General features: G+C 45.9%; 1 protein-coding gene and 2 long non-coding RNA genes across 7 annotated transcripts; all 3 read left to right on the forward strand.

Moving 5' to 3' along the window:
- Positions 1 to 3,180: 3,180 nt before the first annotated feature.
- LOC139838477 (uncharacterized) lies at positions 3,181 to 5,502 on the forward strand. 5 transcript variants are annotated; one of them, XR_011755339.1, is made up of 3 exons: positions 3,181 to 4,509; positions 4,586 to 4,648; positions 4,774 to 5,357. It is a non-coding gene; the product is annotated as an uncharacterized lncRNA (long non-coding RNA). The 5 variants fall into 5 exon arrangements; XR_011755338.1 differs by having other exon boundaries at positions 3,186 to 4,504; XR_011755336.1 differs by having other exon boundaries at positions 3,187 to 4,509; positions 4,586 to 4,676.
- Positions 5,503 to 5,526: 24 nt separating this feature from the next.
- Positions 5,527 to 7,311, forward strand: LOC127342254 (uncharacterized). Its single transcript, XR_007876450.2, has 4 exons — positions 5,527 to 5,707; positions 6,142 to 6,300; positions 6,434 to 6,511; positions 6,950 to 7,311. It is a non-coding gene; the product is annotated as an uncharacterized lncRNA (long non-coding RNA).
- A 1,074-nt stretch (positions 7,312 to 8,385) lies between these two features.
- On the forward strand, positions 8,386 to 11,125 carry LOC127342256 (uncharacterized). Its single transcript, XM_051368193.1, has 4 exons — positions 8,386 to 8,679; positions 8,778 to 8,858; positions 9,806 to 9,966; positions 10,372 to 11,125. Exons 1-3 carry the CDS (start codon positions 8,474 to 8,476, stop codon positions 9,858 to 9,860), a joined length of 342 nt encoding a protein of 113 aa, XP_051224153.1. The 5' UTR covers positions 8,386 to 8,473; the 3' UTR covers positions 9,861 to 9,966; positions 10,372 to 11,125.
- The last annotated feature ends 5,725 nt before the right edge of the window (positions 11,126 to 16,850 follow it).

Below are 16,850 nucleotides of genomic sequence, written 5' to 3' on the forward strand. Positions count from 1 at the left end.
CGCTCATAATGGAAACTAGTACATGCCAACTAATAACTGTAAGCCCCTAAGATGAGCAAACTTGCCTGTGTTACTCAACATTGATTGTGTCTGCAAGACAAAAAAAAGAAGAACAGCTCTGTTAGTATTGAACTTGTGATATTCACCATAAATTTGATTGTAACTTGAATGCTATTCCAGGAGCAAACCTCAAGTCGTGGGAAAATAATCTGTACAGTCAGATTTTGGATGCCCGGAATACCATTCAGAAGTGCACTGACAGGAGCTTGAAAAGTTACCCTGAAGAACTGTATATGCGCATTCTCTAGCTTCGAGTGTTGATTTATAATAACAATAGGGACAAAGTCTCCACGATGTACAAGGGTAAGGAGCTTCGTAACCTGAAGTTGTATCCTGGTTACCTTACAATATGCAACTGTTAGAGCATCTCCACTCGTTTGCCCTCCCCACGCCGAAATCCGGGAAAATTTACGTCCGGATTGGACGTAAATTTGGCGTGGGGAGGAGTAGTTTCCTAGCCGCGATCTCAGGCGAAGACGGCGATCTAAATTTGAAAAACGGAAACTTGACAAACTACGGCATAAAATGGTCGAATTTAGACTAAATTTAATGATATTTACTATATAGAGGGCGAAGTTCGTACATAGAGACCGAATTCGACTATATTTCGAATTCGGCTAGGGGAATACAACTGTAAATATGAAAACACGGCGCTCTACATGCCGAAATGGCGGTAGAACACCGTGTAGTCGCCGCCATCGTCGTCGGAGCTGTCGTCATCGAACTGTGGCGGCATCGAAGCCGCCTGGCTGCTGCCTTGGCCGGCGTCTCCCCACCGGCCGCTGGTGCGAGGCGGGGACGGCGATGGCTTGTACAGCTCGTCGTCGGAGGCTTCGAGGTCGATGACGGGGACGACGGCGCCGGATGGAGGAGTCGCAGGCCGCCGGAAGCGAGCGGCGTCCTGGAGGTGCCTCGCCTGCCGCTCCGCTTCCTCCTTCTCCCACTGCTCCCTCGACCAGGCGCAGGCCTGGTCGAGCGGCATGGCGTTGTCGGCGGGTACGAGGTCCTGGAGGGACCTCGCGATGACGGCTTCGAGGATGGCGGCGTCCTCGGCGCTTTCTTCCTCCTCGACCTTCACCTTCACCGGTTTGCGCTTCCGCTCGCCAGAGGTGTCGTGGTCGCGCTTGGGGCGGCGCCGTCCTTGTGCCGTCGATGGTTCACGGATGACGATGTCGCCGCCGACGCGCGTGCGGTGGCTCGGCGGGGAAGCCGGCTCCTTTTTCACCGGCGCCAAGGATGGCACCGACCTGGAGATCGACCTCGCCGCCGAATCGGACGACGAGGAACTGGCAGCCATACGCCGTGGCTGCCAGCTGTTTCCCCGTTGGCGGCTGTTCGATGCCCTCGATAGAGGGAGCATCGTGAGCCTCAGCGAGTTGCCGCCCTCGATGTGCTCGAGGACGTTGTGGAGCGTCCTATCCGGCGCGCTCCACCAACGCCGATGACCCGCGGCGTTGTTGCGCGGAGGCGGAGGTGGCGGGCCGTCGTAGGACGCCAGTTCGCGCTCCCACCGCCGGAGAAAGAACGAATTCCACCGAGTGTAGTTCTCGGGGTGGTGGCGCGGGTCGGCGCGTTCTTCCTCCGTCATCCCCATCCGCGCCTCCTCGATGGCAACGTCGAGGGCGTGGCCCTGGGGCGGCGGCGGGATTGGCACGCCACCAGCGCTTAGCCGCCACCCGCCGCCGGGGGGCCTCGTGTCCGGCGGGCAGGGGTACCCCGCCTGGTGGAGGAGGTGCCCCTCCCACGTGTGGAGAGATCGGCGGGGACCCGTTGTTGGATGCGCCATCGTCGTCGTAGAACGCCATCGTTGGAGGTGGAGGTGGAGGGTGAGTGGAGGGAGAATGGATGAAGAGTGGAGCAGGGGCGTCGCGGCGAGCGGAGTGGCTTTAAATAGGCGCGGCGGGCGCCGGCGATTAATGCCGCGTGGAAGACGATGCGTGCGCGGAAGACGATGCGACGGCATTAACTCGACGCGTGGAAGCTACGCGGCCGGCGAATGCTGACCGGCGGCAGGCTTTTACAGCGCGCGGAAGACGATGCGATGAGGACGACGATCGGTGTCTCTCGCCGACAAGTTGGGGCCACCAGACGCGCGGGAAGTTTCCTCGCTGTTTCGCGCGCTTTTGTTTCGTCCGGAGTCCCCGAGAGCTCCCCGGGGGGCCGGGGATGGCGTGAGATCGCCGGATGAATTTAGGCCCAAATCCGGACGAAATCGAGGAACCGGGGGCGCGACTGGGCCGAATTTCGCCGTCCGGATGGAAAAAACGTCGTTCGGGGGCCTCGTCGGGGAGACGAGTGGAGATGCTCTTAGGTGTCGAAGGCCGGAGAACGGGTGATCTAACTTTAGCTCGTCATTCAGGAAGCATCTGACTAAGCTCAACCATTCAAGATTAGAGCAATTGCACAATATAGCTTGAATAACCTTTCTAGTGATATCCACGTAATTCAGGTCAAGCTTTCTTAGCACCGGGAAACCTCCGAACTCCGGCGGCGGTCTGAAAGATACAAAGCTGAGCTGAAGACGCTGTAGCCGGGATATGCTTTCACCATCCAAGAGGTGAGATGGAAATACGTAACGGTCATGATCCGTGCGTCTCCCTTTGGCAGGAAGCAGGTGCAAAGCTATGCTCTTTGTCCGCGACGACACCGCAAAATCAACCCAACTATCAAGGTAAACAACCAGCATCGCGTCGAATTCGATTCGACACTGAACTCCTCAACTACCCTGCCATGGAAATTTCGCACCACTGCGTTAACACCATCGACGAACTTCTGGCGGTATTCTTTTGTTTCGAGACTATCACAGGTATTTCTTTCGAAAAGAGGTAACTCCAGCCTCTGCATCAATCGATGCATACGTCATCTATTAAGATTATCACGATACCCAGCGGTGCCGCTGAAACGTAGTTTGAAGCAACTGATATCGGAGATATATCTCCATTGACTCGGAAAAACGCTGGCCCTTGAGATCTCTTGAGGAGGCAGCTTTGATACGATCGTGCAGAGCACATCCTGCATGCGGCAATAAGTACCCGATGAACAACTTCGATTTTTCTCAGATTTTTGACTTTTTTTGTGGATCAACATAGTACTGACACGTGTCCTACTTAGTGGTTTTGTTCCTGCTGCCTTTTTACTATGTACGATTTCGGTGATGCATACCGATTTTCTCTACTAACATTGGTCATTTGCTTTCTTTTGGTGGACCGTTTGGGTGATTTAATGGGGTGGCCATGGCTGGTGTATGATTGAGGACGGTGGTTACCCATGTGAAAAAAGCACTGGATAGTTCCACGATGCCACGGTTTAACTCACAGCATCACACGTAGCCTCCCACCGCTCAGCCTAAGCAGTTTCTTATCCCTTCACGGACTCTCTCCTCCACTCATTTTTTCTCCTCTCTCTAAATCAGCACAGGATACGGGAGGGCAGCAGGGCGGAGGGGCGTCGCGGGAGGCTCCGTCAGGACGCCTCCGACGATCGTGAGGAGGCACGTCGCGCCGCGGGAGGATCCACGACGCCGCCACCGACAAGCGCGACGAGGCGCTTCGCGTCGCGGGAGGTTCCGTCACGCCGCCGCCGAGCACGAGGAGACGTGTCGCGTCTCATGAGGCTCTGGCACGCCGCCGGCGACGAGCACGAGGAGGCGTGCCGCGTCTCGGGAGGTTCCGCCACGCCGGCGACGACCAGAAGGAGGCACGCCGCGTCTTGGGAGGCCCCGCCGCCGGCGACGAGCACGAGGAGGCGCGCCGCGTCTCGAGAGGCTCCGCCATGCTGCCGGAAACAATGACGCGAGTCGCCGGCGGCTCCTCCACCAAACGTCTCTGACGAGCGCAACGAGGCGCGTTGCGGGAACCCTCCACCAGGACGCCTCCGACGAGGACGACAAGGCGCGTCGTGGGAAGCTTCCCTCGCTGGACACAGCCTGCACCACCGCACCACGCCTCCGCCTCTCCCGTTTCCCCGTTGCCATGGTGCTCGGCCGCGCCCGTACTCGCTCGCCCGAAAATCCTAGCCCCGCCTTGGGCTTGGTCGCCGGCGTTGCTCAGACGCTGCCGCACCTCCGGCTGATCCTCCTCGTGGAGCAGGTATTCCTTTACTTTGCCTGGACCTCATGGAGCCCGAGCTCCTTCTCCACTACATCGACGCCGGCATCCACCTCCTGGAACCTCGCTTCGGCCATGTCGTCCCTTCCCATCGGTGGGTGGTTGGTGGTTCACCGTCGGGGAAGCTGATGAGGTATCCTCCACTCTGGCTTCCGGCTCAGTCGTCGCGGCAGCAGGCGCCGATCTGGCCACCCCACGACATCGGAAGGGAGTTGGGGTCGTGGAGCCATCACCGGCATGGAGAGGCGGGACAGTGAGCAGGGAGCGGCGAGGAGGTGACGCCCATGTCAACCACAGGTGCGGAGGCCACCAGCGGCAGCGAGCAGCGTCGGTCCACAGTTACGTGCGTGCCCTACTGCGTCTGGGTAGCCTCTCTCTGTTCTTCCTCTCCCGCCTCACTTGCCCTCTTTCTCTGTCAGTGAGCAGAGGGGCAGCGCACTATTGCATCTAGACCTCCGTCTGCACGTTTGTTTGTCCATCGGGTGAGGAACTTCTAAAACATGAAAAATGGTATTGCTTTGTTTGTCCATCGGGTGAAGAACAAAGTTCGGTTCCATATTTTTGTTCGCTCTTTTGTTTATTGACTTCTAGCTCTGTACGTATGCAGAAATTGCAAGGTGTACTATTCTGTGATGTTCCAGGATTCAAATCGTGGAAAAGGAGCCTGCCACTAAATTGTTCTGTCCATGAGTATGCCATCCTCAAGATGTCTATGCAGGCAAGAACTTCATGCTTTCTTGCTCTGGTTGGTGGGTCAGATGAGCTTGCAATATCTCTGAGTTGTGCACAAGAAGACCTTTTGTGTAGGTTTATTCTTGAGGGACATGCCCGACGAGGATATTTCGAGGTGATGAAGTATTCAGCATTCGACTCATCCTTTCTTTCTTTGACATATGGGTGCACAATATTGATCTCCTTTTCTGTTTTACTCACCCGAGCGGCAACACGAAGCTGCAGTTGCTGAAAATAGCGGTGCTAGCATGAGGATCACATGTTCGTCTGTCTCTTATTTCTATCTCTTTTGGTATATCTTTCTCAGTCCTGATACCTTTTGATGGTTAGTGTTTCCTTGGTTTGTGCTTACATATTTCTAGAGTTTCTTTTTATTCACTTGGCCTGATGTAGATGTACATAGCAGTGAAGGGCATTGCTATTGCAGGTAAAATTCTGGCTAACTGTTTATTTTCTTCTTTCCAGATACAGTTTTTCATGTTTGAGTTGATCATTCAGTAAGATCAAGCAACATAATGCTACAACTACTTCTTACAGTTCCAGGTTGTAATCACATCCTTTGAGTTGTTGTTGTGTTAAGCTTCTGGTTCATCTTTTTGTACAATCTGTTTCTGCTCATAGCTTAGCCAAGATAAATATGAATATCAAAAGGGTTGTTGGATATCGGCAATGGTGCAATAAATTTTGGAATGCCATTCGATTTGCAATGGGCAGGCTTGGTGATCATTACAGTCCACTAGCAATTATCGTTGTGTCTCCAGTGCCTCCAATCTGCAAATAGATACTCTCAGTATTTAATAAGGCTATTGGTAAGACTCTGCCCTCATTACAAGCATGCAAGTTCTTTGATGGAACATCTGCTATATACTCATGGTAGAGCTCTCTCTTTTTTTGTCATGAATAAAATGACAACACACTGATTTATTTACTGTAGTGGTCAGGTGCACGGTTGAAATGTTATTCAATGTGTGTTTATTATGAAAATATATACAAGCGCCTTTTTAATGCACCTAATGCATGGTGATCTGGAAAGTTCATTTTGGTTGTTCTGGATCGGACTACCATTTTTTCATCACCACTCAATGCTTGGATGGGTCGGTAATAGGTTTAGATTTGTAGTGATTTCAGCATAATACGATGTCAGATTCCCGTTTGTTCATTGTTTCAGTTTTTAAACTTGAATTTTAATATTCCTACATATATTAGCTTGCTTTGCCGAGCCTTGAAATTTACTTCCTTGCAGCAATTATTTGAACTGGTTTAAGGCGTGATCAGAAGTCCTCCAGCTTATGGATTCCCGAAACTCCGGCGTGGAGCAGTGCCAAAAAGTCTAGCTTCACGGAGCCAGATTCGAGAAGCCTGCCCTATTTGATGTACAAATATACATTTATAAGTGGATCTGGTAAGTTCCTTTGGAATGTGATATTTTTTTACTGTCTAGAATAGCAAAACACCTGATGCACTCGGGAATATATTTAGATTGAAACCTATATGTTTACCTAATATTACTGACTCCAAAAATATGGCCCTTTCAGATTAAAGGGGCATTGGCACCATTGGCATCTTGATGGCAGAGCAATGATGCGCATCCACTGGTTATAGAGAGAAATGAGGTTGTGACTTCCTTGCTCTAGCATTACATTTTTTTAGTTGCCTTACGATGTACTACTTGATTCTGGAAATCAAAGCTTAATATGGTTATTACTATATATCATGTTTGCCTTATAATGTAAACTTGTATACACATGTTTCTTATGTTTATGATTATCAATGGGAATGTGTGTGTGTATCAGGCCAATTTCATTTTAGACGAGAGAAAAAAATTGTATTAGCAAGGAATGGAAAAAATATTTGATTATACATCTGGGTTGGGTTCCATGTTCATTTGTTTCGAGCTATTTCATTGTCTACCATTGCTATCAATTATCTCACTTCAGCGCACCACATTTTCATGTGGTTTCTCTCAAGATCTAGATTTTACACATGAATTTGATTGTAAGTTGTTCAGTTGTTCATATTCATATAATATGTTTACCTTCTTCTTTTGCTAGGTCAATTATATCAGTGCAAATATCAAGAAGGTGCATCAAAAGTATGGAACTGTGTGCGCTGCCGACTTCACTCACCACTATAAAGTTTTGGCCCTAATAAGACCAGTTCATATTAACACTATGTGTACCTGTCTCACCTATCTATCTTGTTTCGTAAGATCAGGTTTTTGAACACATGTATCTATTTGGTAGATCACCGGTGGTTTTTTCCATATAGCTTCAGCACTGGCGCGGCGTGCCGCCGCGCCCTTCTTTTGCTAGTACAATATATCCCTCAAGATTAGAGATTTCTTGTACGTCTCGAGCATATTAGTGAACTTGGTTTGGCAGAACCGTTGTTGCAAGAGAGGACTTCTTTCTAATATTTTAGATAGAAGAAATGTGTTGTACCCTCAACATCTACTAGGACAAGGCCCGCGCGTTGCGGCGGAAGAGCGAGTAAAATTATTGATTATCTATTAAAAACTCAAACCTCGAGTGAATCATCCGTGATGGCACTACTCCTCAGAACGACGTGATGATCACATTTTCTCCTATTTATAAAGAACATGATTTATCCTAAGAATATGATTTATCCTATTTTAACGCTGCAGGGATTCAAAATAAAGCATAATTCCATTCAGTATCCCAGGCTGAAGTCTAAAGGTGTAGTTTAAAAATACAAATCCGCCCAGGTCGCAAACAGAGCTTGGCTCTGGTGGTTAGGTCCCTTGTGATGGAACCAGCCCACCTAGGTTCAAGTCCTAAACTTGACATGGGTGTTTGCATTTACCTAGATCACCAGTGGTGACTTCGTCAACCTCAAGATATGCTGGCTCAGTCCCTCGGAGGTGCTCATAGGGGTAGGGTGTGCGTGCGTCCGTTCATAGGGGTGTTTGTACGTGCGTGTTTATGAGCGTCTACGTTGTACTGTGTTCTCAAAAAAAAAATCCACCCAGGTCGTCCTTGTCCGCCACCAGCCGGGACAAATTTCAGTAGTAGAGGAAATAGGCAAATGGATTAACTTGTTGCTTCTTATACGAAGCATGTGTAAATGTCCCTTTCCTAAGTTCAGTTTTGACGCCATATCTGCAAAGTCTGGAACATCGTGCCGCAAGACAGTGTCCAACGGCGGCGGAGCATCTACGTGTCCAGGCCCTGCGCATCCTCCGGCGTTGTTGGACACAGCTAGCTGCCTTCCCTCGCCCCCCGAGTGCCGTCCCGGTTCGTGTATGGACGGCTCCCCGCGATGTATGTAGATTTTGGTCCTCCGTGCGAGGAGTCAACACAATCCAAATTCCAATCTACAGGCGGCGCGGGACCAGGTTTTCCTCGTTTGGTTGGCCCCGTTCCGCGGGGGTTTCCCGACCTTTCCCCGGCCTCCTATTCCCTGGGCCGACGCGCCCCGGGAGAGCCCACCGGGCCGTTTGGAGGCATGCGAGACAACGGTTCCGCGTCCGTTCCGCCTCCAACCCGGGGAAGGCCTTCCGCTAGTCGCCACGCGGGGACGACATTCCGCGACGAGGAGGGCGACGAAAGGCGGCGATGGCGACTGAACCCAAAGCCCCTCCGCTCCCCTCCCCACCTCCGGCGGCCGGAGCAAGGTCCTACCCTGCCACATCGCCCCATCCTCGGCCGCATCGCCCCCTCCCCAAGCCTCTCCCCTACCCCGTCGTCCCCTCCCGACCGCATCGCTCCCTCCCCGACCGCATCGCCGACCGCATCGCGCCGGTGAAGACGCGGTGTTCACGGTAATTCCCTTCGCCTCTTCCATTTCCCTTTTCCACAGACGAGCCGCAAAGATCTAGGGTTCTATCATCTATCTGCACTGATAAACTTTTTGCTCCAGATCTAGAAGATTTGCTACGGGAGGGGTTTCTTGCTCCAGATCAAAGAACCTTAGCCCGTGGAGTGACATAATCGGAGCACGGTGAGCACAACCTCGTTCCCGCTTCTCTCTGTGTCCTGTGTCTGTAGGGGAGAAACATCTTCTGTCTTGTGCTAAAACATAACTGATCTGGCAAGAGATTTCTGTTTTGCTAAAACAGTATTATACCCTCTCCATGTCATGCTTTCCAACAACCGTTGCAATTTTCATTGCTATACATTGTATGATTTGCACAGCTCAGTACTCTTTTACCCCTTATGTTATGGAGAGGACAATCAGTTGATGTCGCCATGCGATTGTTGGTTATTCAACACAGACATAGGAGAGGTAGCAAATGGTTTCATTTAAAAGTGATAGTTTTACTTCTCTAATATCAGAGCTTGTTTTGTAAGTATATGGTTTTGTAAGCTGTAGGGAATTGGTGATAGTTATTTGTAGTGCCGTGAAAATTACATAGAAACTGAGTTAAATGCGGCATCCTATTTAGTTTACTACAGAAGTTTTCTCTGAGATGAATATATAAACTACAACTTATATCTTATTTTGTGTCAAGCATACAGAGCTACGTTGTGTCTGAATCTAGTTTTTACTTGCTGTTGCCTTTCACCTAGAGTTTATGTTATCTTCTTATTCAATAGTCTTCCCCTAATTAACTGTCCACACTGGGTATTGTATAGTGCATATAATGGCGCCCTATCAACTTATGTTGGAGTGGTTCCTGAAGAGTAGAATGATTTACTCCATGAAGTATCTCATTTTTGGTTTTGTACTCTAGCTGTAAGTCTTAACGACAATCTTGAACACACTTCACCAGAGGCAATATGCAACTAGACTGACATTGTTGAGTGCCACATCAGTTAGCTTAGAAACGTACTCCAACATGGTTAATTGATGCCAGAGAAAAAGTATTTTACTCAGGAGTTTGGTTAAACATTTTAAAATTGTCGGGCCACCTTACTTCAGTTCTAACTGAATCTGTTTTGGTGCAGATGTGACTCCGGCACCAGCAGCAACAATCAAAACAGCTGCAAGTTCAGAAACTGACCGAGGTAAAACGTTGCACTTCAGGGCTGAGCAGAAGATGTCCTCCATCCTTTCATGCGAGAACACCAAGAAGTCGTCGATCGAAGCGAAGCTGTGCACACGAGAGGTATCGGCTCTGAACTCTGCATTGCTCCCGTCCCTTTAGTTGCAAAATTCAGTCTGTTGTTGCACGTCAGTTAGCAGGAGGCTAACAGCCATGCTACCCGCGTCGATTAGTTTGTATCTTAGAATATGATTTATTTACCACGTATATGATCAATGCACTAACCTGGTGCGACTAGAAAACTGATCAGTGTGCATGTTTATTTACATAATATTGTGGCGTTCCTAGATGGAACACAACAGGGAGAAGAAGGCCAAATAGGCTCATAAGAACACAAAATCAGCACATATCCAATTCACATCGTCGCATATCCAATTCATAGTCGACTGTATCTCTCTTTTGATGCAATTCTGATAAAATGGTGAACACAAATGCTGATAAAAATTCTTGTGCCTTCTTATTCTTCAGAGAGAAGAAGAAGCACTCGTGATCATGGACGACACTTGGGTGGCGTGGCCGCCGGTTTTTGGTCACGGGAGAATCTATATTGACGAGCTGGAGCTGCCAGCGAGACCCCTGGCCGCGACGGCGACGAAGGGCTCAGTTTCTTCTGGCTGCGGCGGTGACGAAGGGCACAATTCCTCTGGCCGCGGCGTCGAGGCAGGGCCAAAATTCGTCGACAAATTTGTTCCTCGGCGGCGGACGGCGAGGGAGCACTCAGCTTCTTCTGGCCGCGGCCGCGAGTCAGGGCCCAAATTCATCAATGAATTCATTTGTTGGAGGCAGACAGCGAGGGATCTGCATAGTCGGGGGAGAACGACAATGGGAGTAGCGCGGCCGTAGGAGGGAGTGTGGCTAGCAGGCCGCCGGCTGCCAGGTCAACTCGCCCCGTTCAGCGTCGGCGACCTCCTCCGCCTACACGATGCTGGTGTCTGCGAGCTCGTTCCGCTCGTTCGCGTTCTGGATGATGGAGTCTGGGAGCTCGTGTGCATCCGCCGTATGCTGGCCTGCGCGTCCGCGCGATGGAAGCAGGCCGGCGACGGAGCAGACGAGCGACGGCGAGAAGAATGTGTTTTTGCAATTTGGTTTGAAGCCCAGATCTGAACTAACCAGAGTTTATTAGGGGGTGTTTTGCAAAAATGTAAATGAACTGGGGGAGGGGGGGCTCCGACCTCTTTTGCGTGACGGAGGGAGTATGAAGAAACGTTGAATTTTGGCTTTATTTTCGAATTTTGATCGGTTCCCGGCAGTTCCCGTCCGTTCCCGTACGTTCGCTGTCCAAATGGCAAACTTAAATTTACCCAATCTGGAGGGGAACCCGGGGTTTCCCTCGCATTGAGGAAAGTTCGCTCGGGGGCGAGCCATCCCTGGGATATGGGCCCCCTACGTCCAAACGAGCCCTAATGGGTGATGGCAATCCGACGTGTTAATTCCGGTGAATCCTATTCATCGCTCAAAGCGGGAGCTATCTGGCGCGCCGCAGACACAGCGTATGTATTGGGCCTGGCCCATATACTCCAAACTGCTCCCTATTTCCTTTCTCACTTGCTGCTGCTTCTCTACATCTGTTTTCACGTAGGACTGTTGATACCCTCAAAAAAAAAAAGTACGACTGTTTTTTTTTTTGCGGACTGTTGATGCATGAGGAGCTACTATCTGACTCGCGTATGCATTAGGCGCTGCAGTCTGACTCGTTCAAATTTTTGGGAGTACGTAGTTGCAAGTTGCAATAGTTACATGCGCCATAAATTTTGGGAGTACATGGCTGTTGCACCTACATTTCTATACAAGGCAGCTGCATAAAATATGTTTGGGTTGGAAAAAAGTTTAGGGTCTCAAATTTAAACCATTTCGATTTTAATCTTTTTTTACAAGTTTGAATTTCTTGAGATTTGACTGTTCTCGAATTTGAATATTTTCAAATTATAATTTTTTTATCTGAAAATATTCCTTTAATATTTTCAAATTTTAACGTTTTTCAAATTCGAACATGTTTTCGGGTTTGAACATTTTTAAGATTTGAGAAAAAAATAGATTTGATTTTTTCTCGAACAAATTTAAAATTAATAAAACCTAATTCTAAACAAATTAGAAAATCTAACAAATTCAAAATGTGAACGAATAAAAGACATTGATAAAAATTCAAAAAAGTCCGAACAAATTTCAAAATGTGAACGAATAATAAAAAGATGATAAATTTCATAATAAGAACAAAATTTGTTCATATTTTAAAATTTAGAATTTGTTCAAAAGTTCTTTTTTGTTCAAATTTTGATTTTTTTTTTAGAAATTTCAATTTTTGCAAAATTTTGAATTTGTTCAGAATACGAAACACAAAAAGGCATGAAGCAAAAAAACCGAAGGACCGAGTCATTCGAAAACAAGTTATTGGTTCCATAGAATTTTACAAGGCCCAAAAAGTTACTTCACAATATTCAAAAGTATGTTCGTCGGTTCCAAAAATGTTTGCTCAATTTCAAAAAATGTTGACACGGTTATAAAAAGTTTATCACTTCGAAAAAATGTTCACTCGATTAAAAAAAACTATTCACTCGATTTCAAGAAAATTGTTCGCTTGATTTTTTAAAAAAGTTCACTCGGTTTCATAAAAAAGTTCACTCGATTTCTAAAAAAATGTTCATCGCTTCGATAAAATGTTCACTCGATTTAACAAAATGTTCATTTGATTTAAAAAATGTTCATCGCTTTGAAAAAATGTTCACTCGATTTTAAAAAAACCGTTCACTCGATTTCAGGAAAATGTTCACTTGATTCTAAAAATAATTCACTCGGTTTCAAAAAAATGTTCACTTGATTTCTAAAAAATGTTCATCGCTTCAATAAAATGTTCGCTCGATTTAGAAAACATGTTCATTTGATTTTAAAAAATGTTCATTGCTTTGACAAAATGTTCACCCGGTTTCCAAAAAAGTTCACCGCTTCAAAAAAATGTTCACCGGATTTAAAAAATGTTCACTCGATTTCAAAAAAATGTTCATTGATTTGATAAAATGTTCCGTCGACTTAAAAAAATGTTCACTTGATTTAAAAAAATATCGCCCTTCGAAAAAATGTTCATTGGATTTCAAAAAATGATCACTTGATTTCAAAATAGTGGTCATCGCTTCGAGTATATTCACCAATGTCAAAGTATATTCACATGGCTTAAATATTTATGTCCAGCCATTTTTGAAAAAATGTTCTCCAGATTAAAAAAAATGTTCATTAGTTTGAAAAAAATATTTCAATAAATGTTCAGTTAGTTTCACGTCTACTGAATTTTCAAGCTAATTAATAGTGCATTTTTCAAAAGAAATCCACTCATTTACATTTTTGAATGAGTGGATTTCTTTTGAAAAATGTTCTCTAGATTTAAAAAATGTTCATTAATTTCAAAAAAAATATTTCAATAACAATTTACATTTTTTTATAAATGTGCGAAGTCGAAAGCAGTTCAAGGTGAAATGTTGTTGAAGATGAAATTCAGTTCAAGTTGAAATTTCTTTCATAATTGTTATTGCTAGAAATCCACACTTTTCGGTGATTTTTAAATTTACAAGTTACTTCAGAACAATTTTCCCCATCTGCGTTTTCTTATGAACTTAATCGTGAAGCCTTATTCTGCCGTTTTAGCTGTCATTCTTTTTTTTTAGCCGGCATTCAATCTTCTACCGTGCGCGAGAAAGAGAGTGGAAAAAGCAACATCTAAACTGAAACAGATACACGCTTACGAATAAAGGACGTACGTTTTCGGGTGGAGTAAAAATAGACCATGTATGTAGCGTATCGCACGTCCAAATGGAGAAACATATACGCCGATCGTTCTCTCCGCTTAAAGCGGGAAATAGGCGCTCCCGTTAATTCCGTCCTTTTTTTTTCCCTAGGGCGGCTTGTTTATAACGGTGGAACTTACGTATATAAATCAGCAAAACTCCCTCTAACACAACGATCTGGGACTAATCGACGACGTACGGACGGTTGTTTTCGTTGTAGCGCTTGTTTTTCTGGTGTGGGATCGCTGGATTGTGCCTTTTGTTGTCGGTGAACTGGGCCGGGCCGACGCACTACGGAAAGCGAGACCAAGCGAACGACCAGCGTGAGCAAGACAACGGAGCGAGCGCTTTACTTAGCTGTGGCAAAAATTGACCGGACGAAACGTTTTTCCGGTGGCAATGCTTGTAATTTCTGCATAGAAATATGGTCAATAAAAAAACGAAAAATTTCGGGAGAAACCTTACTTCCTTTATTAGTAGGTATAGATATAGAGTATAGATAGATAAATTATATAACATAAAAATTGTACCATTAGAAAGTATAAAACATAAAGTTTCTAATAGTATATTTTTTGTAATATATATTTTATGTTAAGTTAGTCAAATTGATGATCTAGGGATACGCGTAGGACTAGTAAACTGAAACGGAGGAAGTAGCTCATGATGGCACCGCTCTCTAATCGCCTCGAGCTTGTCATCAAAACTCTAAACATGACCCGCCATCCTTCGCACAAGTGGAATCAGCACGGCGTTTGCGCGTCTCACTGAGGCCATTTCCAGCCACGCGATCTAAAAGGACCAAAACAACGATTTAAATGGTTTGATTTTGTTTGTTTAAGGCGTACCATTGATAGAATTTGGATCGCAGACCAGTCTTGCTAGTGCGTCCAGCGACATGACTTATTTTATCCGTGCTAATCATTTTAGAAGGGCCTAAGGTGGTCAAGCGGAGGACGCGCTGGCCGATGGCGGGAGGGCCCGAGGGGCTCCAAGAGGATGCACGAGAACGAGCGCGTTGATAGGCCCGACAAATCCGCGCCCAAATTTGGTAAGCAGATGAATTGCTCCGCACAAGTTGGTCTGCTTGAGTCGGTCCACTTAGATTACGTCGATGGAGCGTGCGTGGCATCAGGGCCGGGCCGGCAAAATTTAGGGCCCTGTGCGAAACTTTAAAATAGGCCCTATCTTATTAGAAAAATATAATTAATAAAAAATTATAACATATATATATGTCGTAAATGGAAGTTTAAATTGATAAACTACTCTCGATGCCCGTATATTTTAACTCACGATAAGATTATCTTAAAAATAGTTTTAAAAGGAAAAATATGGTTTAAAACCCATAACAGCCCGATGGTCTTAAAAAAGACCTAATGGAGCCCTATCAAATTTACCTTTTTCAAAAGGTTTTGGTGCATGTAAAGTTATCCCAACAAGTATAGTAATAAATAAGTCAATTATAAGAACTATCCCCACATGAGTAATACAATATTAATTTGTTCTTATAATTGACTTATTTACTATAAATTAAAATCGTAGTAATTATTTAATTATATTTTTCTAATAAGATAGGGCCTATTTTAAAACTATCATAAGTTATCCCAACAAGTATAGTAATAAATAAGTCAATTATAAGAACCATATTTTTTCTAATAAGATAGGGCCTATTTTAAAACTATTATAAGTTATCCCAACAAGTATAGTTCTTATAATTGACTTATTTATTACTATACTTGTTGGGATAACTTATAATTGACTTATTTACTATAAATTAAAATCGTAGTAATTATTTAATAAAATGAGCAATCAAATATTTGTGTCATAGGCATCAATTCGAATGGAAAAAACCAAAGAAAATAAGGTAACAAGAGCGTTGCGAATGGAAAAAAACCAAAGAAAATAAGGTAACAAGAGCGTTGCTGGTGGGATTTCAATTCGAATAGAAAAAGCCAAAGAAAATAGGGCAACAAGAGTGACTCTGCCAGGGGATTTGAACTTGCAACCTCCAAGTCAACAAGTGCGTACGCTTGATGCGAAAACCATCTGAGCTGGGCTTGCTACGTTCTCTATATTGGAAGTAATACTTACTACTCCATTCGAAAGGCCCATTTCAAAATTTTGGGCCCCCAAAAATTTGGGGCCCTGTGCGGCCGCACGGGCCGCACTCCTGTGGGCCCGGGCCTGCGTGGCATATCCATCTATCTGCGCGAGCCTGTTCGAACCGTGCGTGGCATATCCATCTGTCTGCGCGAGCCTGTTCGAACATGCCATAATCAGTTGAATCGTGACGCTGTAGATGCCCTGACTGCCATGTCCGAGCCCATGTAGTAGTTATTGCTATGCAAACCGGAGCCTGGGAGCTTGTGAGGGGAAACTCTCATGTGCAAAAAAAACTAGTTGTGCCCGCTCCCTATTATCAGATGTCATATTTCCAAGAGAATATAAAATCTGAAAAAAATCTGGGACATATGCTATGTTGTGTATTATGCATCTATGAAGTTTCATTCAAAAAATTTAAAAATTGTAGCCTACACAAAAATGACAAAGGATATGTAAATAGTTCTGGAATACTATTCACTTTGGTCTTTTCTTTTTTCTACAGGTCACATATGTTCATATCTTGGAACGAAATTTTGTATATGCACAAGATACAACATAATCCATGTCCACGATTTTATTTCACATTATTTAGAAACTCGAAAATGGAACATCCAATAATAGAATGCGGGTGCTACTAGTTGCGAAATATTCGCAGGCGCTCGCAGCGAGTGCCTGCTTTGATTAGAATGGATAGTATGGCTTCTATCTCAAGTTCCCGCTAACTTCTCGCCCGGGCCAATACCATCTCTTTTCCACGAGGGTGGATCAATGAATTATAGGGCATCGGGCCGATACTGACCCCTGCAGCCTCGTCCTTGTCGCAGTCTTCCTCTTCTCTGGACTTCGTCGCCGTTGCTGTTTGCCTTCTCAACTTTTTTTTGAGACCGCCCGCTCAAATTTTGTAGCAACTCACTCTCACAAGCGGGCACAAGTCACAACCACAAGGTCGCCATCATGGGCCGCCTTTTCTTTTTCTTATATATGGTGTCATTGCTTAGGTCCGCTTGGAGATGTTTTCTCCTTTTATGGGCTGAGTTGGGTTCTGATGCCGCCTTGGAAAATAAGGCCAGCGAG

The sequence above is a fragment of the Lolium perenne genome, chromosome 3 (genome assembly GCF_019359855.2).
Source record: "Lolium perenne isolate Kyuss_39 chromosome 3, Kyuss_2.0, whole genome shotgun sequence".
NCBI lineage: Eukaryota > Viridiplantae > Streptophyta > Magnoliopsida > Poales > Poaceae > Lolium > Lolium perenne.